This window comes from Lepidochelys kempii, chromosome 1 (assembly GCF_965140265.1).
Source record: "Lepidochelys kempii isolate rLepKem1 chromosome 1, rLepKem1.hap2, whole genome shotgun sequence".
NCBI classification, from domain to species: Eukaryota; Metazoa; Chordata; order Testudines; family Cheloniidae; genus Lepidochelys; species Lepidochelys kempii.
In genome coordinates, this window is record NC_133256.1 from 308,303,538 (window position 1) to 308,327,149 (window position 23,612).

The 23,612-nt window shown below is 40.9% G+C and overlaps 1 protein-coding gene across 5 annotated transcripts in view; it reads left to right on the forward strand.

The window, feature by feature from the left end:
• The window catches only part of PTPRZ1 (protein tyrosine phosphatase receptor type Z1), a 194,707-nt gene extending 171,777 nt beyond the window's left edge, over nt 1-22,930 (forward strand). The window contains exons 16-30 of one of the 5 annotated variants that reach the window (XM_073328200.1): nt 104-124; nt 294-390; nt 1,670-1,752; nt 2,523-2,657; nt 5,531-5,665; nt 6,541-6,704; nt 9,206-9,341; nt 12,322-12,468; nt 13,641-13,734; nt 14,229-14,302; nt 15,550-15,678; nt 16,465-16,611; nt 18,469-18,611; nt 19,494-19,629; nt 21,947-22,930. In XM_073328200.1, the coding sequence (XP_073184301.1) occupies nt 104-124; nt 294-390; nt 1,670-1,752; nt 2,523-2,657; nt 5,531-5,665; nt 6,541-6,704; nt 9,206-9,341; nt 12,322-12,468; nt 13,641-13,734; nt 14,229-14,302; nt 15,550-15,678; nt 16,465-16,611; nt 18,469-18,611; nt 19,494-19,629; nt 21,947-22,087 (1,782 nt within the window). In that variant the 3' untranslated portion in view covers nt 22,088-22,930. Of the gene's footprint in view, nt 1-103; nt 125-293; nt 391-1,669; nt 1,753-2,522; nt 2,658-5,530; nt 5,666-6,540; nt 6,705-9,205; nt 9,342-12,321; nt 12,469-13,640; nt 13,735-14,228; nt 14,303-15,549; nt 15,679-16,464; nt 16,612-18,468; nt 18,612-19,493; nt 19,630-21,946 lie in introns of those variants that run through there. The other 4 variants (XM_073328202.1, XM_073328201.1, XM_073328203.1 and 1 more) reach the window with 4 other exon arrangements.
• Nucleotides 22,931-23,612: the final 682 nt, after the last annotated feature.

Below are 23,612 nucleotides of genomic sequence, written 5' to 3' on the forward strand. Positions count from 1 at the left end.
CCATAATTGTTTTCCATTGTAATATGTATAAGCACTTCTATCCATTTGTTGTGTGCTGTGGAATTTGATTTCTTTACTTTTTTTGCATTCATTCCCTCATTAGACACTGAAAGAGTTTTACAAGGTAAGGAATTATTTCACTGCTTTTTTTTTTTTTTTTTTTTTTTAGCAGAGAACTAGTTGTAAGATAGTTTGGTATATAGTTGTGGTTTTTCATGTTGATTTATTACATTTTAAAACATTGCATGTAAGTTAATATTTATTAAAATAGCATGTGCCTATTTTCTTTTCAGGAAATCCAGAGCTGTACTGTAGATCTTGGTATTACTTCAGACAGCTCTAATCACCCAGACAACAAGAATAAGAATCGATATATAAATATCGTTGCTTGTAAGTGAACACTCTTGGTTATGTATTTTAAAGGTCAGCATAGGGAAGTGTGCACTTATGTATTCTCATGGGGAGGGGGGGATCACAATGGTCTGAAAATTATTGGTCTTGTTCAGTAGTGTTCTGTGAGTACCAGAACAGACTTTCATACCTTTTCAAGTTATTTCTCTGAGATTCTGCTCCCCTACTGAGCTTTTGATAGTGAAACCTGTGTAGGCCTTCTGTGACAAAACAAAAAAGAAATTGGAGACTTCCTTACAATTCCATTATAAAGCCAAAGAAGCTATGTTTTGATTACCAAAGTTAATCCATCTTTGAGCTGGAATAATGACGATGTATCCTCTTTAGCAATCTGCAGAATCCCAGGATCTGTAGTCGCTGCACACACAGAAATATATATTTATCAGTTTTTTAGGTTGTATGTGCCCCGTCACTGAATATAAATCAGGTTCATTAGCTGGGACACATGTTCCAATTGCTTCGCCCCTCTCCATCATGCTAGTAATTCTTAGCTAATGTGTGTATATATTTAGCTCTTTTAATCTTTCTTTAATGTCAGTCCTTTCAGCCTCCTGACCATTTTTGTGGCTATTTTTCTGAACTCTCTCTGGTCTACCAATATTTTTCTGGTAACAAGGCAGTCAGAAATAAATACGGTGTTCTAGGTGCATAGCACCAGAGCTGTATATATAATAGGACCAATTCAGTTGATTTGGCAATGGGAGGTGTAAATTTCACCCCAGAACAAAAGAGGTTCACTTCACCTTATTGAAGATTCACCTTCACAGAACAAAGGTTAGCATTATTTGCTCTCCCATTCTCCCCATTTCTATCCAAAGCTTTACGGGATCACTACTCAGGTGATTTTGGTTATTTCCTGAGAGATGCTCGGATACTATAGTGATGTGTGGCACTGTGAGAACCAATATAGATAGGTTTCTAAAGAGATACATTCTCTGACCATCTAGCCATACATCCTTCCATTGGCTTCAAAGGGAATTGCACATGTGCATCTCACAGGGTGATCAACTTTCTCCCTTCTCTAGGAGATATGTGTTTGATTATTTCCCAACCCAAATCCCAGATGTTAGTTAGCATTTCTCCAGCTGAAATTTTGAATGTGATTCATATTTAAGCACAGAATACTTGCATATTGTTGTTGTACTTCCCGTATAAATATTTTAAAATCCAATTAACGTCTCTCACTGTAAAAGGTTTCCTAAAGAAAAGGAACCATGCTTGCTAGAGTGCTGTGTTATTTTGACTTGTTTTATTGCAGATGATCATAGTAGGGTTAAACTTGCACAACTTGCAGAAAAAGATGGAAGAGTGACTGATTACATCAATGCCAACTATGTTGATGTAAGTACATTTACATATCTATTAATCTGGTCAGGTATCTCCAAGACAGCTGAGGCAATGAGGCATCTAGAGTTCATAAAAATGGATTAATTCTTAAATATATATGCACAAAACAATATAAAAAGCTTCATTAGTAGAAGATTCTTTAAGGATCTGACTTAAATCCACAAACCATCAACATGAAGATAAATCTCAGATTGTATCTTGAACACACGTTTTTGTGTTCAGTTATTGTAGAGGCTTCAGATCAGCTGATGATTTTTTAATACCATAAAGTATGTGGTATGGCAGTACAGAGTGAATATTTCAGTTCTGAATTTCTATATTTTTATATATTTGTAGTAGATACTTAATTCTTCTATCTGTGATAATCTCATGAGATGTGTATGCCATTCGGATAAGGGTCTCAGGGGGACAGCATTTTTTCAGTTTTAGTTACCCTATTCTTTAAACCTGTTATATGTGAATGATACTGGTTTATTTCTTACATGAATATCATAATAGATCTTTTCAAATCATTAGTATGTCAATGTTCTGCCAGGGTATTATTCCCTTTTTTGAAATTTTACACATTAACATAATAATTCCATTCACATTGTATCCGGTTCCAACAGGCTTTATGTGAATGAAATTGTTACAAATAAAAAAATACCTGAAGTTGTGTGGGATTTTCTATTGTATCCATATATAAAATGTCATGTACTCTACCCAAATGCCTTTTTTATAGAAACTGTACATTAACAAGTGTCATTTCTTATATTTTAATTTAGGGCTACAACAAGCCAAAAGCTTACATTGCTGCTCAAGGGCCATTAAAATCAACAGCAGAAGATTTCTGGAGAATGATTTGGGAGCATAATGTGGAAGTCATTGTGATGATAACTAATCTTGTTGAGAAAGGAAGGGTACGAATCCATTTCTTTATGTTATCTACACCAAATGGTTCCTACACATGCCGCCTACGTACATTTCCAATTTGCTATTAGACTCCTATCAAATATTCTATACAAAGGAGAAGTCACAATAATACTTATATACCTCTTTCAAAACATAGTATAAAAGAAAATAATGTAGAACGTTAATACAAATAGAAGTCGTAATGCTGCACCTCAGAATCTGTGTAAACACAGCTGGAAATAATAAATATGGTTTTATGGCTAACAAGGTGTCATCATCTTTGACACTCAATGTCCATCACTGATTGACAGAAAGAGGAGATTTCCAAGGGAGTTCCTTAATAAACTTAAACATTTCACTTAATTATAAAAGCAACAAAAAACAAAAGTATGTGAGTTATAATCTCCAAGCATTATGTGTATGAAAGTAGTTATAACTATCTCTTAAAATTCAGTAAAGGCAAAAGCAAGTTTATAATAACCTAAAATTATAAGAATAACTACATTAACAGACATTTTGGCATTTTGTAACAACTATTTAGGTCTACCCTCTCCAGGCCCCACAGCTACCCTGAGGGTGAGGTGTAGAAAACATAAAATCATCACTGATGAAATTTGCAGCTGACACAAAAATTGGGGGACTGGTAAATAACGCAGAGGATAGGGCACATACATAGGGCAATCTGGATCATTTGATAAACTGGGCACAAGCGAACAATATGTATTTTAATATGGCTAGATGTAAATGTATACATCTAGGAACAAAGAATGTAGGCCATACTTACAGGATGGGGGTCTCTATCCTGGGAACCAGTGACTCTGAAAAAATAATTGGGGGTCGTGTTAGATAATCAGCTGAGCATGAGCTCCCAAAGTCACACTGTGGCCAAAAGGGCTAATGCATTCCTGGGATGCATAAACAGGGAAATCTTGAGTAGAAGTAGAGAGATATTTTACCTCTGAATTTGGCACTGGTGTGACTGCTGCTGGAATACTGTGTACAGTTCTGGTGCCCATAATTCAAGAAGGATGTTGATAAATTGAAAAGGGTTCAGAGAAGAGCCATGACAATGATTAAAGGATTAGAAAACATGTCTTATAGACTCAAGGAGCTCAATCTATTTATCTTAACAAAGAGAAGGCTAAGGGTGACTTGATTACAGCCTCTAAGTATCTACATGGGAAACAAATATATAATAATGGGCATTTCAATCTAGCAGAAAAAGGTATGAAATGATCCAATGGCTGGAAGTTGAAACTAGACAAATTCAGACTGGAAATAAGGTGTAAATTTTTAACAGTGACAGTAGTTAACCATTAGATCAATTTACCAAAGGTTGTGGTGGATTTTTAAATCCAGGTTGGATGTTTTTCTAAAAAATATGCTCCTGGAATTATTTTGGGGAAATTCTATGACATGTGTTATACCAGGATCCTACCAAATTCACACTCCATTTTGGTCAATTTCATTGTCATAGAATTTTTTAAATTGTAAATGTCATGATTTCAGCTATTTCAATCTGAAATTTCACTGTGTTATAATTGTAGGGGTCCTGACCCAAAAAGGAGTTGTGGGGGGGTGGCAAAGCGATTGTAGGGAGGGTTGCAGTACTTCTACCCTTACTTCTGCACTGCTGCTGGCAGCTGTGCTGCTTTCAGAGCTGGGCAGCTGGAGAGCGGCGGCTGTTGGCCGGGAGCCCAGCTCTGAAGTCAGAGTCATATTGCCACCCTTACTTCTGCGCGGCTGCCTGCAGATCCGGGCCATCAGTCAGCAGCCGCCACTCTCCAGACACCCATCTCTGAAGGCAGCAAGGCAGAAATAACGGTGGCATGGGATGGTGTTGCCACCCTTCTGCGCTGCTGCTGGCAGGGCGCTGTCTTCAGAGCGAGGTGCCTGGCCAACAGCTGCTGCTCTCCAGCTGACCAGTTCTACAGGTAGCACAGAAGTAAGGGTGGCAATACCACGACCCCCTCTAAAACAACCCTGTGACCCTCCCCCCCCCCGCAACTCCCTTTTGGGTCAGGACCCCCAATTTGAGAAACGCTGGTCTTCCCCCATAAAATCTGTATAGTATAGGGTAAAAGCACACAAAAGGCCAGATTTCACAGGGGGGAGACCAGATTTCATGGTCCATGACATGTTTTCCTGAATAGGGCCCTAGTTATACAGGAGGCAGATTAGATGATCACAGTGGTCCCTTCTGGTCTTGGACTCTATGAAGCTATGATTAGGACCACAAGATGAGCAGAGCCTGCTTCTCTGGCAAATTCAGTGACAGTTCACCACTGTGAATTTACCATTGGTCAGACCACTATTAATTTCCCCTAGTGCATAGCTATGGTGGAGAAGCCAGTAGCAGAGACGACACAGGAGTGGAGATGCTGCTAGGAGATCCTTGCAATCCACGTAGAGGGATTTATCATCCCCTGGCATCTTCTCAGGGTCCTGACCTGTAGTTGTAGACTCCGTTTCTCCAAGAGACGGCCATCGCCACACAACTGAGGGAAGAACTGTAGGAGAGGCACCACAAATATGCTTTCCTTTTCTGCAGCTTCTTCTATGTCATGGGGTGATCTGGGACTATGAATTCTTTGTAGTTAATACTTAATAGGCTATTTGGTCAATAATTGTCCTTAAGGATTCTTTTCTACAATATTCTTGCTTCTGAAGAGAGTGAAAGAAATGCAAAGCCCAACTTTGAGATTCAAAATAAACACCTGCTCTGATAAGGGGATAGTAAGAGATAACCAGACGCACAGTAAGGGACAAATTCTACCTTTGCTGTGTGTTGGAGTTCCCTTTGACTTCTGAAGATTATAGTGCTCTTAAATTTGTTCATTTTAACTCTGCGGTTTGACACTGTGTTCTCTCTTTATGACAGAGAAAGTGTGACCAGTACTGGCCTGCTGATGGTAGCGAAGAATATGGAAACTTTTTGGTCACTCAGAAAAGTGTTCACATACTTGCCTATTACACTGTGAGGAATTTTACTATTAGAAACACCAAGGTCAAAAAGGTTGGTGATATCCCAAAAGCATGTCCTGGACACAGGGATGTTTTATGATTTTCAGAATCTTATAATGTCAACTGTTTTGATACAAACTTAGGACTGAATTCTGCAGTCCTTACCAAGGCAAAACTCTCATTGACGTCACAGCGAGTTTTACCTGAGTGCTCTCTAAATGTGGAGGTGATGGCCTCACAACTGTGTAACCACAATCTAATGCCCAGTTAGACTTATTAAGGGAAATTGCTATTGAGGCCACATGTTCTGCCCTTGTAGCAAGCAAGTTGAGTGCAGCAGAAATACCACCAGCAGGGGAAGGGCTATGGTCATATAAGTCTGTTGCTGTGGACATCACTTAGACTAGTGAGCCGGGGGAATTCTCAGAATGAAAAAGGCTAACAAAAAAGAAGTAGACTGATTTTAAATCATTTTGTTCAGCAAAGTTTGCTCCATTTCTAGGGCTAGATGATTCAGTTTAAGAGGCAGAGCTGTTCTGGGGAGAGGGAGGAGGTACACTTCTCCGAGCATCCCAGTGGAAATACGAGCTTGATACACACTTAGACCAGTGTAAATCAGGAGTAGCCCTAATGAAGGCAGGTCAAAGCCTGGCCCCACTGAAGTCAAAAGCAGCACGCGTATTGACTCAATAAAGTCAGTGGAAAGACCCCTTGTGTTCCTAATAAGGAAGACACAATTTGGCCATTCTAGTACATATAACTGTATGATTCGCTACCAGTATTCTTAGGGTCTCGTGTGCTTTATGCTGAATAGTGACTATGTTAATTCAATTCCAAAATAGAATATTAAGTATATAAAGGAAACAGTGAGAAGATGGCCTTTCTTTGACTTGGCCTATTGACATATATAACTATTTTCTGTTTCAGGGTTCCCAGAAAGGAAGGTCTAGTGGACGTGTAGTTACTCAGTACCATTATACCCAGTGGCCTGATATGGGTGTTCCAGAATATACTCTGCCCGTCCTCACATTTGTGCGAAAGGCATCATATGCTAAGCGCCATGCTGTGGGGCCTGTGGTGGTTCATTGCAGGTGTGGTTTTTACTGCAGTAAAGTTCACTCTGATTTTTATCTCATTGTTTTTTTGCACAAAAATATTTTTTCAGTGGTGTTATAGGCAGGATTTCACATTAATATTTCATAATTACTAGTGAAAGAACACTAAATTCTTTATCTAGTAGTTGTAGCTTTCGTAAGGCTGACTAATCAACTGGCCGTGCCAGCACTATGAATCGCCTGGTGACTATAAACAATGCGATGCTGCTATGTGCTACAGAAAATTTTTTCTTTTGCAAATTGCTTTTCTTTTTAATTTATTTTGCATGTATATATTGCAGTTTGGGTAGCTAAGGACTTTCCTGATATACGTATTGCAGTAATTGTTTCACTTCTGCCAAAATATGTATTCTAATTTTTTTCAGTTCATATGGTCTTTGGTGCAGGGATGCACTGTAGTTCTAAAAGGAGACTATGCAAAAAAGAAGACTGAATATAGTACCTGCTGAACTATAGCTCTGCTGTTTGTATCATTACTCTGTGCTCTATCAATGGTTTGTCATAGAGGAGAGTTCAAGAGAAACTACTTGAGCTCTGACAATGCTGCAAGTTTTAGGCAGATGTACTGGTAGTGCTCACTGAGACTGAAGCGACCCAGGGAAAGTTGGTTTAAAATGATTTACAGGACCTGGGATTACTTCACAGTACCAGTGAATGACCAGATTATTGGAAAATATATAAGCAGGTTCTGGTTTTCCACTATAGTACCTCATCTTTGATGGAACATTTGAAAAGAGAACCTCCTCATGAATTCTGTCCTTCTAGAGCTGAGACTGATGAAGCCAACAGGTAAAGTTGCCATAGAAAAGCTGCAAGTCGAAGATAATTTGTTTTGGGATGATCTAATTTTACTGAAACATTTTTTGTACTGGAAAAAAATGATCAAGTTTTCTTTGTTATGCTGATATCTCCACCTCTGATTGTTCTTCAGAAGGCCAAAATTGGAGCTTTCCAGAAATACCAACACTCTCCAAGGGGTTGCAGAGAGATCAGCAATATGACAGCCCTCAATAATTTTTTAACAACACTAAATTGTATGGCTTCATTCAGACTTCTCCACTGGGTCATGTACAAATTTCAGGGTTCAAGCTGCAAATAGTTTTATAAACTTTATAAACTTGTTTGTTTGTTTCTGGATTGAAATGGAGTTTAGAAGGACTCTCATGGTATGAGACTAACTTCTCTTGTTGCCTTTCCAGGTTACACTGAGGTGAAAATACTCTTATTTTTATGAAATTTTACTTAATTATTTTCTTATTTCAGTGCTTTTGTTATTTCATGTTTGTCATTTCTAACAAGGGTATATGGTGCCTGATAATCTGTATTTGTATTTTAATGGGTCTAATAGTGTGCTGCTAACCTTGACTTATTCAGTTATACATTACTGTGTTGGTGCCCAATTCTGCACTTTTACATGCATACAATTCTAATTGACATAAATGGAATTGTGACTATATAGCAAAGAACAGAATATTGACTTTACAACTCTAACCCAAACTATTCATGAGAAACCTAAACTAACTGTTTATGTATTGAGGTTTTTATACAACACACATCACTGTGGGATCTAAGACTGTGTTAAATAACTGGATTGTGTTTCATAATCCAGGGATAAAAATATAAATTGCTTCAAAAGTACCTCTTTTTTTTTTAGTTTCTCATGAAAAGTTTTGGTTAGGGTTCTAAGCATAAGCAACAAATTTTGCCTTTGATATGTGCATGCTAAATTGAATGGGATTTGCACAGGTAAGCTGCATTAGGGCAAAATTTGGTGTTAATATCAGACTATGGCACTATCATGAGTCCTAAAATACTTGAACACCAAAGACCTTCGTACACAATCAATAGGATTTTTATAAACTATTGATCAACTAACCCGTGTAAGTTGGCTCCCTTTCTTCCTCTTGTTTATTGAGGAAGGCCTCACACTTTGCTTGCCTTTTTGGGCTATTTCTGAAGAGCAGTAAGATTTCCATTTGCTAGTGTACTTTCATCAGTTCTGATACTTCCTAGGATCTTCCTCAGTGCAATATCTCCTTTGAAAGATCCCTAGGCAGTGTCTGAATTTGTAAGGTCTGGTAAATGTAGCCTCTTGTCTGAAGGGTCACGTGTATCAGCAGAGAGGATTCTGGGCACATCACAGCTCTGAAGTGCACCTGCTTCAAAGGATACCTGGAGCATTAGAGGCCTGAAAGCTGCAAACCAACGGGAAGTCACAAGTCTTGTTTAAACTGGGATATAGGGAGAGTGGTTGAAGGAGATGAGAAATAAGTCTTCCCCTTTAATAAAAGATTAATAGAGAGGAAGGGGGAGAGATTCCTCTTCATCACCTCCCTTACACTGAATATGTTATATGTAATGTAGGTATGTAAGAGCTTGCATTGAAAAACTCATATCTAAGGAGCAATAATGCACCCCATGTGAGTTCTTTCACCCTGCTTCCAACTCAGGAGCATTTTTTTGGGTTTGTTTTACAGTGCTGGCGTTGGAAGAACAGGCACATACATAGTATTAGACAGCATGCTGCAGCAAATTCAGCATGAAGGGACAGTCAACATATTTGGATTCTTAAAACACATACGTACACAAAGGAACTACTTGGTGCAGACTGAGGTAAGAAGAGAATATGCATTATGGTAAGTAAACTGAAGCCAGTTTCTGTGACTCAGCTGGCAACAGCACAGACGCTGGGTTCCCCCTCCTCATTTGCTCTGACAGGCAGGATGGTGACCAATCACCATCCAGGATTTTCCTGCTGGCTTGGTTTCCCTCCTTTGCTTTGAACGTTTGTTCCTGGCTCCCTCAAGCAATGAGCAGGCGAGTGACCTCTGCAGCTGCGGCTGGCAACATTGGCACTTTTCTGGGTGAGCTTTAGGCATTTTTGTCTGAGCTCATTTCTAGAATCGTCAATAGTTCAGTAATCGGGATTGAAGCATGAAATGATATTTATAAAAAGGCTATTGTACCAGTAATGCACAAAGATAGGCAGAATGGTGTTATGTCAAAGAGAAACAATGAGTATAAATAGGAAGGGGATAGGAAAGTCTATTTCAGATCTCAAGAGCTGGAGTCAGATGCTGTTGGTGGTTAGATACCCTGGTGATGGATGCCTTAGAAATACCTTAGCTAGAGAAGAAAGTAGCACAAATGACCAAGTGTTAAAATGCTTGAGAGAGGGAACACATCATAGCCGTAGCAATTGGGGGAGAGAAGCTTATTGTGATGGCAAGGAAGACAGCTGAATTAGAGCTCAGTAAGAGGCTGGTTGGAAAATTCTGACCAAGACTATCATTCCATTCTTAACTCATCCTGTGGTTGTAGGAATTGCAGGTGTCTCAGAACAGATGGGGATATGATACAACACCAGCCATGCATAGCATATGTGTATGACATTTCGGGGTGTAATTCAGACTAGTGAGGGGCTGTGTCACACCTGCCCTGCAAACTTGAGTGCCTCACAATGCTTTGCTGCAGTAGCTCCAACCTGGTCCCTTCACAGTCTGCCAGCATGCAAGTCATACCCTGAGTGTTTGTGTATAGCCACATTCTTTGCCAGCAACACTGATCCCAGCAGCCTGTTAGCAAACACCAGCCACACTCTGGCTTCCAGCAGCCTTGGTTACTACTTGCAGAGTGACCCCAATACCCTTTCAGTCCCAAATTCCCCTCCCCCAAATGTGTGTTCTGCACTGTCCAGCCCTCTCCTGGATAGTTCAGACATATTAGGACCATTGCCCCTCTGAGGGGGTCAACGTACAACAGTCTGCTATACCAAATGGAGTTACCAACAGAGTTCACAGCACTGGATTAGTTTTGCTTAAAGAATAAAACAAGTTTATTTAAGTATAAGAAGATTTAAACTGAGTACAAGTATGAGGCATTAAGTCAGAAAAAGAAATAAAGATAAATGCTTCCTAGTACTAAACTTAACAAACTAGACTTGTCTCAAGGTGAAATTCTTACCACAGGTTTCCAGTAACATTGCTGACCAAGTTTCAGGTCAGGTTCTGCTCCTAAAGTCCAAAGGTTGTTTCTTTTGTGCTCTTAAATGAAAAAGAGAGAGATCGATAGGGAGAGCTAACTTGAGGTGTTTTTGCCCTCACTTTTATAGATCAGTCACTCTTCAAAATGCATTTTCTTGAAGGTTATCCTTAGTTAAAGTTCTTTCAAACAATAAAGAAGGAGACATGGTGTATGGTGGTAAAAGAGGTTGCACATTGTTTCTTCTCACCTCTATTTGCTGAAATGTACATTTTCCTTGTCTCCTGTCTTCCACCCTCTCCCTGTCTGAGGATCCTGTTTACAACTTACATATAAATTGAGGTAAACGCACATTCCTTTGTTTAAGACCTGCTTGACCATTCCTGCCTCATTGGGGCTACGTGGATTTGAACATGTGCTACCAACATCATTCAGATGGAATTCACAACTTTACATATAATGTTGCTATACACATTTCATCGTGATATTATTGACCAGTGAGTTATTAGTTTTCAGATGATACCTCACAAGACATATTTAGCACAAAGATTATTACAATAGTGGGGTGTGAATACAGGGGTGAATTCAATCACAACTCCCCCCTTATAAAGCTGAAAGAGGGTTAGCCACTGCCGACCCAGAAGCAGGAAATCAAAGCCCTCTTTCCTGGACATGTCATCTGCCACCATGTTCTCTTTTCCCTTTATATGCACAATTTCCATATCATATTCTTGGAGAATGAGACTCTATTGGAGCAGTTTAGAATTGGAGCCTTTTATTTTGTGTAACCAGACTAATGGAAATGATCAGTTAATAGCCTGAACTTTCTGTTAAAAAGATAGGGCTGTGAATTCCATATCTACCTCCATCGGGTCAGACCTCACAAAATTCAACAGAGGACCTGCCAGTAACTCTGGGGGTTCTGTGTTAAGGACAGCTGCATTCATACTTTGTACAAAGGTTATTCTAATGCTGTCTAGGGCATGGCTACAGGGGTGCATTTGGTCACAGTGTGATTTTATTGGGCTTTTGGGTTTTAATATTACATTTCAGTATAAAGGGACACAGTCTGTTGTGGTCACATCTGAGAGGCCTCCCCCTTCAGGAGCCCAGACAGTATACATATGGTATATTTTTGGAAAGCCAGGCTTTACTGCTTCCATTTAAACAATTAAAAAGATGCTTGACTTCCTGATTGTCTCTAATTACACTGATCACCATTAGCCAACAAATATCATAGTTACCACTGTTATCCCTACTCTAATTATACAGAAGATCTGTGGTACCTCACACACCACTGTGTGGCAAAGGCTGATAGACTTTTTCTTTAATGGTATCCAGTTAATGGAGAGTCATTGGCATAGTCGGCAGGGAAATTCTGGCTCCCAGACCCCATCTGAAGAAGTTTTTGGCACATCTCGAGTTGGAGTTCGCTGCAGTTATATAACTAAATAAAATTTCAACAGACTAAATCATAGCAGTAAGATGGGAAGAATTCATAATCATATATAAAGGTTGGTGTGAGCCAACAGTGGCAGTTCAACCAAAGAAGGTGTTCATGGGAGCAATCTGACAATTGTTAGACCTAAGATGTTTGTTGCTATTTTACTAGGAGCAGTACGTCTTTATTCATGATGCACTGGTTGAAGCCATACTCAGTAAAGAAACAGAAGTTCTTGACAGTCACATTCATGCCTATGTTAATGTTCTCTTAATACCTGGACCAACAGGAAAGACAAAGCTTGAGAAACAATTCAAGGTGAGCTTTCATGGATGTCAAAATGAAAAGTGTCAGGGCAGTGTCATTTTCATTCTCTGACCCATCACAAGTAAACAATGGGCTTGAAAAGTCTGAGACTAGATGAAGTCACTGATTTAGTTTTCTCTATTCATAACTGCTGAGACTAGATCCAGAGTAGCACAAAAATACATAGCACATGTTGGGTAAAAAGACCTAATCATGAACTCTACCTCAAACAAGCCATGTTTTTGGAAAACAAGGGCTGGAAACACAGTCTAAAAGGTGGATATTGGGCCAGATTTACTGAAGTGTCCCTGCTAGAACGACTGCCTGGAAGGCGTTGTAGTGGTACAAGGTGCCTGCAATCTGCTTTGCAGGGTAGGCAGAGCCAGCCAGCACAGCCCCAAAAGTATGCAGCACTGGCTGGGCAGGAGACATGGCATGGAGAAAATGGGGGATGCACTGATCCAACACATCCCTGCTACAGCCACAGCCTTTGTGGCATCCAGCTGAAGTGCTAGTGGCTGACACAGGTTTGTTAGTTGGGGTGGACCTGGCCCATTAAGTGAGAAATCTACCTTTCCAAATGAATTTTGATTTAGGAAAACAAATCCCACCTTTGTACTTGCTGGGTTATGTGGTACAACTGAACTAGTGCTCTAATTTACTAGCAAATGTTACTAACACATGCACAGTACTAGCATTTCTCCGATATAATTAATGACTGAATAGGAATAAACCAGGCTTATTAGCAGGAATTCACAGTTTGTCCCACGCTCCTGGGTAGGACGAGGTTGTAATGCTGCATAGTCACTCCCTGGGAGAAAGCAGAACCTCAGATTGCTCAACAATAACCCTTTCAGAGAAATTAAGGGTTGGTGAGCTCAGAAGGGAATCCCCTAACAGTGCCGCATGGCTGCAAGTACATGACAGGCCGGATCCCAAGTGTAAATGGGAGGAAACGTTGAAGCCCAAATTCTAACAAACCAAATAATATCAGAGAGTGGATGTTTCCCTCACGTTTCCTTTCCCTTGAAAGCCAAGATTATTAAAGCATTAATATTAAAAATGTGAATGACTTGATCTAATTAAGACATTACTGTAAGCTGATTTTAATAAAACTAACTCTACAGTTCATCTCTCTTTTGTTGATTGTACCGTAATAGGATTCTTTCTCCTTATTGTTTCAGCTACTGAGCCAATCTAATATACAGCAGTGTGATTATTCTACTGCACTGAAACAGTGTAACAGAGAAAAGAACAGAACATCATCAATCATTCCTGGTAGGCTTGTTCAAATCAGTTGCTTTCGCTGGCAGTGGGGCAGAGGGTACATGATTCCTGTAACGTAATGTTAGCGAAGGAATGTGTCACACTCAGGTCTAGTCTACACCAGAAGTGCTTCATTGACACATCTGCACTGATGCAGCTGCGCCGCTGTAGTGCATATGGTGAAGATGCTGTTTGCCGACAGGAGAGCGCTCTCCTGTCAGCACAATTACTCCACCTCCGCGAGAGGCAGAAGCTATGTTGGCAGGAGAGCGTCTCCTGCTACTACAGCGCCAGTGGCCACAGCGCTTAGGTGGCTGTAACTTGCGTCGCTCGGGGGTGTCTTTTTTCACACCCCTGAACAATGTACGTTATATCAACACAAGTGGTAGTTTAGACCTGCCCTAAGTCGCCACTGTTAGGAGAAGAAGGTAGAGAGCTGGGTGATGTTTTGTCCTGTTTGATAGATCTTTACAACATATAGACTAGTTCACAACTTTCTTTTACAGTGGAAAGATCTAGAGTGGGTATCTCATCACTATCTGGTGAAGGTACAGACTACATCAATGCTTCCTATATTATGGTAAGTCAAATTGTCTGGTCTGCTGCAAAATACTCTATACTGCTAGATATATTTTTAGAGTTGACATATCTGCATGTTAGTGGTACAGTCTTTATTTTGAAGGGATTCTCTGCTTTCTCTTTCATTTTTCACATGTGCCATTCTTCCATGGTGGATGCTGCATTGGAATTGTTTTTAAGTCCACTCAAACACGTTACAGTTTGACTAAGCATACACTAAGAACGCACAACACTTTTAAAAGCAGTACAATTTGGCACAAATTATGGGCAAGCTTCAAAGGTAAATGAAAGCTACCAAGTTTTTTCAGGCCTCAGTGAATCATTCTGGCAAAAACAGTGTCCATGTGTTGGGGGAGGGGAGCCATAGCCTTGCTTCCTCCCTGATCATGTGCAGGGACCAGTCTATGAATGTTTTAGTGGCTGTGTGCAGGAGCCATAAAGTGTCGCCTCCCGCCTTCTGCTTTACCCCTGCACCATTTTTTCCATGGATTCCTTTGTAACCCCTTCGCTGTTGTCCGCCTCACACCACGGCCCTCTCCCGAGAGTGGAATGTGTTCAGGGCCAGGAGTCCGCTGTGCTGGCCATTTATTCCGCCCCTTATCCTGCCTCACTGTGCTGCACTGAGGACAGTGAGTGGGGCAGAGAGAGGAGGAGAAAGCCTTTGCTGTGTATTCAAAAGCCCTAGGAGTGGCCTCTGCCAGCTGGTAGGAGGACTTGACTGGAAACCTTGCTCATTGCCTGCAGACCTGCTTATGCATGACATTTTACCAGGCATAAGTGAGAGTGACACTCTTGATGAGTGACATTTGGCAGGTATGTCTGGGCTTTCTTTCATAAAGCAGGGAAGTGCTAGAGGATTTCACAGAGAGAGAGAATAATTATTTTAGGAAACTGAATTTATTCTTTTGCTGCAAACCCCCAGTCCCTCCAGAAGCCTAGCTAGGGCAGAGCAATCAGTACATATGTCTGGGCTAATATGCATTTTTATTTTGAGTTGGCAGTTCACAGTTAACCCTCTGTTGATTGCAGTACATTTTTGGGGGGAGGGAGAGAAGCATGAACTTTATTTTTTGTTTTTTATTGGTTTTCTCCTTTTCTATTTGACATACATTCATTTCTATTCCTGGGAGTCTCATGAAATACCACCTAGCTCTGTTTTTTAGACTTCTGTCTTTGTATAGTAAAAGCTTCCTTTAAATATATATATTGTTGAACATCAATTCTCAGACTGATGTTTTTGTTTTGCAGGGTTATTATCAAAGTAATGAATTCATTATTACCCAGCATCCCCTGTTACATACCATCAAGGATTTTTGGAGAATGATATGGGACCATAATGCTCAGCTAATAGTCATGCTTCCTGATAGTCAGAACATGGTAAGATTGATGGCTAATTGTTGTGGTTTGATCCAATGTAGGCTATAATAGTATCCTAATTTAAAAACACCAAACAGATCAACAGAAAACTTGGATTTGAAGTCTGAGGCTCTACCAAACACAGTTTTTAAAATAATATGATAGTACTGATCTGAAACATATGGGAAGTCAGCTTGTGTTATTCACTGTGGACCAATTCTTGAGGCTTTATTCAGGCAAACTCCAACTGAAGACAATAGTAGTTTATCTGAGTAAAAACTGAAAGAGATGCTCAAGTGTTGGAGCTGTATGTATACTTTAAGAATGAGCTAATGCACTCTTCAATGACTAGTGGCATATGCTATAGAAACATCTCAGGGTTTTTATTTTTATGTTTTGGGTAAGACCTGAGGAATGGGAAGGGGACAGTGTATGAGTATGCATTTTGGAGGACAGTCATGCAAATGCTTGAGAGAAACTTCTGTGATCTGAGAAATAGCTGTGAATACGAAAATCTACAGTCTCGCTTTCTCTACAAACATTTTATAAAGGTTATTCTTTTCATAAATGGGAAAGACTTTTAACGTAGCTTTCATGATCAGGGCAACTTCTGAGAACTGTAAATTGTGCCTAATATACAGGCAAGAAAAGACATTTTTAATCATGTCAAATTTAAATTCATGAATTGAACTTTAAGACTGTCACTTATATACATTTTGCATTATTTCTCTACCAAAGCAGCTACATTGGATTGTTTTATTTTGAGAACTGGAAAGAAAATTACTTAACTTTGTGGCTTTTTTTTAGGCCGAGGATGAATTTGTTTACTGGCCAAACAAAGACGAGCCTATAAATTGTGAGAGCTTTAAAGTTACTATGATTGCTGAAGAACACAAGTGTCTGTCTAGTGAGGAAAAGCTTATAATCCAAGACTTTATTCTAGAAGCTACACAGGTAACATCATTAAAGTGGTACATTTGTGGGGATTTGATGTGTTAAAGTTTTTTTTTTACTTTAAAACCTTTAAAATGTAAAGAATATGCGAGGTCCTTTAAACACAGGCCAGGATTCACAGAGGGACTATTGCATTGCACCCCTGAGCTTCACAACACCTAACTTTTAGGTGATTAGAAAATACTGGAATAGACTGTGATCCACAAAGCCTTAATTAGGCACATAGGTGCCCTATACAACAAATGGGGAGAGGTAGGCAGCTTAGAACATGATCCCCAAAAGCCAGCACAATAGTTGGGGAAAGGCCTAAATTAGCCAATGGAAGATGTTGATGAGAGAAGTGTATCCTAAACCTCATCCCTCTCATGAAGATGCTGAAGTCTGGGGTGACGGGAGGCACCTGTCTCTGGTGGGAAATAGGCAGGCAAACACCTATCTTGCCTTGCAGACCCGAGCTGGTAAGCATGCTCAGAGGCTGCCTAGCTCCACACAAAACAGCCAGGGGGAGCGGAGTATAAGCTAGGCTTCCCTTATAATGTTTAGCCCAATGGTTGGGGTACTCATCCAGGATGCAGAAGACCCCCTGGTTCAAGTCCCCACTCTGAGAAGAAGGGTGTTGAACACGGATCTGCCACCTCTCAGGAGAGTGTGCTAATCAGTAGACTGCATAGTGATTTTCACTTTTTCTCTGGCCCAATTAAAGTTTCATTATACAATTGTTTAAGTGGAACAACTTCAGTCGGAGAGACTGAGGGAGACCCACATTAGAATAATCCATAGAGCAGTGACCAGGTCACTCACCTAATAGGTACTTAATCACTCTTCAAATCCCTTCTCCTCAGGTCTTGATCTGGTGCTCTCCCACATCCCAGGTGAGTTCCCTAACCACTGGGCTGAAGGATATAAGGGAGCCCCAATACCCAGCTGTTTTGTGCTAGCCAGTCTGAGTTTGCCTACCAGACAGGGCCCTGCAGGCAAGATAGGTGTGTGAATATGTATCTCCCTCCAGTTTGTAGATCGCCTTGGGGCTCAGGCAGGAGATAGGTTCCAGATGCCCAGAGTAAGGGCTAGTGTACACTGGGAATTTACTTCAGCATAGTTTCATCTCACAGGGGTGTAAATCTGGGGATTAGGCACCTCAATATCTTTGTGGATCCAGGACACAGATTGTAAACTCTTTAGGGATGGAACATGTGTTCCTATGTGTGTGCAAAGTAATGAGGCTTTGCTCCCCCTAGGGCCTTTGCATGCTATAATAAATGATAATACAAATAATAAGTAATAGTAATTGCATGAATGGAATGCTATAGCATCAAGAACATAGACAATAACTACACACGCAGAAACACCAAAAATGCCTTGTTGTTTTAATCATACAAATGCCCTATTAATTTTCATAGAAACGTCATAGAAATTCTAGGTTAAATGTGGTTGTATTACCAAATTAACCCCAGAAATTTAAGGGATTAGTCCTGAAACTTACTAAGCACCCTCGCCTAATCCATTGACTTCATCCTACTCACATGCTTAATTCTGAGCCTGTACGTAAGTGTTTTGGTGGAGCTAGAAGTCAATACCTTGCAAGACTCCACTCTTAGGATTTAGTTTAAGACTTGATATATCGGTCTTGAAAAAACAAGTCACATTTTTGCTAGGTTATTTGTGGAGCATCTGTTACCTCATAAGAAACTCCAATTTCCTGTTGTAATGGAGAAAAGAAAGAAAATTGTAGAAATTATTTTGTGTGTTAAGCATTGACCATGTATACAACTCTCCACAAGACACCATACAAGAGCAGTCTATTCTTTGAAGAGTTAGATTTATGCAAAACTATTAATCATGACATTTTCCTTTTAGGATGACTATGTACTTGAAGTGAGGCATTTTCAGTGTCCAAAATGGCCAAATCCTGATAGCCCTATTAGTAAAACATTTGAACTTATAAGTATCATAAAAGAAGAAAGTTCCAACAGAGATGGACCCATCATAGTGCACGATGAGTAAGCATTGTAACTTTTGCTTTGCTTTGGATACTACATACATCGCCGTTATCCAACCACACTCATGCTAATTTCTCATAAAGAGTCTGATCCACTGAAATTAGGCCTAAAGCATATAGAAAGAGCAAATAATCAAAGCAGCAGAACAATCCTGTTATTTTATCTGCATCAGCAAGAGAAACACTTGACTCAGCATCAAGAATGTTCTCTTTTGGAGTCTTTGTTTTTTACTAATCTGAAAGATGAACCAGTTCCCATCCAATGGAGATTAAATAACTTAGTGTCATTCTTTTATTATAGCGAGAAGTAAATACACAGTTTAGGCACTGGTCTTTAGAAATCACTGTGGGTCAGATCCTCACCCCTGCTCAGGCCCCTTTACCATGGGAAACAGTGCAGGAGCAGCATAAAGGAGCACTAAACAGCCCTGGTTCTAGCTGTGGGAGGATTCTCTCAGTGCACGCACTGTAGTGACAGCCACAAAGCTGCCTCCTGAGGACCCCCTCACAAGCCCTGGGGTAGGGGGGTCTCACAGGAAAGGCGTGGGAGCGAGAGGGGCTTGCCTTTGGGCTGTGTTGTGACAGTGCTGCAGAGATTCCTGGTTGTGTTGCTGCCCATAGGGAAGTCCATGAAGGCTGCCCTAAAACAGGCCACAGGGGTGTCTAAATTACACTGGTAACCTTGAAGCAGCCAAGGATCAGAAGGGTGCAAAAGCTGCATAAAGCCATCATAGTGGCCACCCTCCCTATGTGCTACACCTCCTAGAGGTGCAGCACAGAATGTCACCCCATGCACTCAGAGGGCTTCTGTATCTTCTTCAGCTGTGGGAATATGACCCAGTTCATACAAATATTTCTTTTGTGTGTTTTTAACTTTCAACAGGCATGGAGGAGTGACAGCAGGTACTTTCTGTGCACTAACAACACTCATGCATCAGCTGGAAAATGAAAGTTCCATGGATGTTTATCAGGTAGCTAAGATGATAAATTTGATGAGGCCAGGAGTCTTCACAGACATTGTAAGTAAATAAGCCAGCTGTGTATATTTTTTCAAAATATGCATCATCTTTGGCAAAATTAGAGTTAGAGCAGCAAAATCACATTTTTCAGTGTGAATCTCTTCATTGGTTAAAGCAAAACTGCTTTCCAAAATAAAGTGTTTCTTATGAAGAACTTAAGCCTACTTGATAGACTATTATTTAATAATTGTCAGTCAGAAAGTGCAGCACTTCCTATACCATGACAAAACTTGCACTATAATCTGCAAATTATGGCTTGATTTCACCAAGGAAAACATACACACTCCCAAACATTGCAGGTAGACCCTTGAGTGATCACCTGAATGTCTCTGGTATGGTTAGGATCAATTTTTAGTAAAAGTGAACTCCTACTGCCACTAAGGCCCTGATCTGTGGTTTTGGAAAGGGTAAAACAGTATTAGATTAGAAATCTCCAGTGAAGTCCATGTAGGAACAGATACAAATTCATTGCAGATGTAAGCGGGGGGATAGTCCCGCTACTGCGGGGAACTTTCCTGGCTTCTGCACTACCCCAGTGAAGTGGGCTAGTGAAAGGATCTGAATCCTCACTCCCACTTCCTTTACCCAGTGGCCTCCCTGCCCTTGAGGACTCCCATTCCACTCTCCTGTCTGGCAGAGTCCACGTAACCCCAACAAGGCTGGGCCCAGGATTCCTGGGGGGCTCGACCCCCAACCCTGCTGTGGTCACCTAGGACAGGGGCTAGGGTGTCCCCACTCCGGGGTACTCTGCACTGGGCACTTCTCTGACCCACTGATCATTATATACAATTTGAAGCAAATGCAAGTTATTTAATCAACAGTTAATTTTAAAAAGAATAAGGGAAAACGGGAAAGGTTAAAGGAAACACATCACCCTGCTCTGTGGCAGGGAACATCACAAACAGTGTCTCTGGAACGTCAGGGCAGTTCACAGTCTGTCCCTTATAGGTCCCAGGCCTCCTTCTCAGGCCCTGGCTTTGCTGCAGGGATGCTGCGGGTTGGACACTCGCTCTGGTGGTGGCCACACGCTCTCAGGCTCTAAGTGGTAGGGCCCTTCTTCCCAGCGTTGTCCCCGCCCTGTCGGGGTTATGATCCAAGCCTGGCCTGCAGAGCCTCTTGGCTGAGGCGTCTCCCTGTGCTGGGCCTGCTGCCCGGGGTCCCCCTCGCTCTCCCCAGCTGCTCACGACACCTGGCTCCGGACTGCTCCAGCCACAGCTCCAGCTCCAGCTGCACTCTGTCTTAGCTCCAGTTCCACTCTGCCTCAGCACGGCTGCTGCTCTGCCTCCAGCTCCCTGGGCTGCTTCTCTGGCCCCTCTGCCTCTGGTTGCTACAGCTCTGCTCCCAGGACAGGTCTGCTCTGCAGGCTGCTTCTGTGACTCTGCTCCCAGCACTGACCTGCTTCCTGGGCTGCTTTTCTGGCCCCTCTGGCTCTGGTTGCTACAGCTCTGCTCCCAGGGCAAGTCTGCTCTCTCTGGGCTGGGCCTCTGGCTCTGGGGCTGCAGCTCTGCTCCCAGGACAGGGTCTGCACTCTCTCTGGGCTGCTTTTCTGGTCCCTCCGGATCTGGCCCAGCTCTGCTCTCCAGTTCAGCTCAGGCCCCTGCTTTCTCCTTAGCTCGGCCCCACTCTGTCTCACCCTGGCAATTCCAGCTCACACGGAGAATGGAGCCTCCTGACTCCCTGATTAGCCTGACCCCCCTGTCATTCAGGCTGACCTGGAGCATTGGCCTCTCCCCATTGTTCCGAGGGACTGTCAGTCTCAGGGTCCTGCTTCCCCATCGACCCTTCCCCTTTTTAGAACTGGGAGCTATGAACTAAAACACCCCCACTGAATGTTAGTAAGGGGGCAACAGTGCCCTTACACAGAGATGACAGTTGTGTGCTGAATTCTGCTGTCAGTTACACAATGGAAACCTAGAGTAGGTTCAGTGCCATTACTCCAGAGTTATGGGAACATTTCACATTATGGATGAAATCCTGGCCCTGTTGAAGTCAATAGGAGCTTTACTATTGACTTCAGTGAGGCCAGGATTTCACCCCTTTATATTAAAAAAAAAAAATGCACAAGAAAATATTCTCCCCTGGAGCACACGCACAACAGCCATTGATACTGAGTTACAGACTGTATGCAGATGGGGGCTATTTGTCACAGAATTAACACATCAGATAATGAGTTACACACAGTAGACTGATGGGGGGCTGTATAGCACCAATTGATTCATCATCAATTGCTACATTATTTTTGTGTACAAGTATTACAAAATAATCTAGCATTATTATTTAGAGCACCACATTGAACGTATCCTCTTTTCTTCTGTAGGAGCAGTACCAGTTTCTGTACAAAGCTATCCTCAGTCTTGTTAGCACAAGGCAAGAAGAAAACCCTTCTGCATCCATGGACAGTAATGGCACAGCTTTACCTGATGGAAATGCAGCTGAAAGCTTAGAATCTTTAGTTTAACTAACAAACACACACACGCACACCCCAGACATCCCTGGAATTTAGCATTGTTGTTTTCCTTTTTAAATTATGCAGGGAGAAATCTGTCCAGTTATTATATGATCTGTTCCCTTCTCCTGTTCAAACATTAGTTATTTTTGTGGCATATGATTTTACTTCCAAACTCACATCAATAACAATGTGTGCCTTTTTTTGAAAGATTTCTTGTAATACATTTGTTATGTCTGGACTAACTTGATTGAATTTTACAGTGTTTCTAAGAATGAAATTGTGGTATGTTTTTCAGTATTAGTTTTCAATTTGTCTGGCTTTACTTTTAACTTAAAATTTATCATATTTATAGATGGTAGGGGGGTTCTCAACTACAAATAAACATGTCATGTTTTTAGTATCCAATTTACTTGCTGTATTTATAGCAATCCATACATTTGATAGAAATATAACTTTTAATATAGTAGAATGTAAATAAAATACTGTTCTCTGTAATATTCAACATTTTAAGAATGCAGTAGAGACTTAGACTAGTAACCTGATACTTACTGTAAATACTTCTATAGTGATTCCATGGACCAAATTTATATTTATAATTGTAGATTTTTATATTTTACTACAGAGTCAGTTTTCTAGTTCTGTGTAATTGCATTGTTATAATGATGTAGTTTAGTATCCATTTTTATTTTAACAAAGTCTTCTGATATACTATTGTGCATCTTTGTTGATTAACTTTCATATATGTGCATGTAATTTTAACCTTTTGTGGGAAATATAAATTCAGTTGTTTTGAAATGAGAAGTTTTTATGAAAATAACATCTGTACTTGGCATTGTTTTAATTGTTTTTACCTAAGGCATTGAAAAAATAAATATAAATATTCCAGTCTATGCCTAGCACAGTAAACAATATGCGTCATCAATACTGAAGGCATTTTACTTATCAAGAACAGTATTACTGGATCAAGTTAAAAAAAAACTTCCTGTGTGAAACTCATGAGTGCTAAGTCCTGGCCTGCCTCCTCCAGGCTGGTTTTGCCCCATCTGGCTATGATTGTGCTCTCAGCTCCTTGTTGCCTCCAGCTGTGAGGCAGGAACCAGAACCTGGCAGAAGCATCACAAGAAGTAGTGGTTTCTAAGTAGGAGTTAGGAGTCTCGGCTTTGCCCCCTCAACCTTCCTTCAAGCTTCCTCAAACCTTTGAATTTATAACTTTAGACATAGAGGCTGTATATTAAAATCAGAGCCGCTATGTCCATGAGAATAGAGAAGGCTGAAGCAGCGCTAAATCTTAGAGAGGCTAGGGTAACAATAACCAGTTTACTTTGGCACAGTTGGTTTTAGATTTTTAGGGGGCATATCTGATATGAGGCTGGACAGAAATGCTGTGGCAATGAGAGGGGAATGGATTTTATCCCGGACAGAAACTAGAAGCAGATGAAGATCGATCTACTTGGGCTTGGAGCTCTTCGGAGCACTGTGAGAGGCCTTTGTACACTTGAGGAACATTGAAAGTGAGCTACAGCTCACGAAAGCT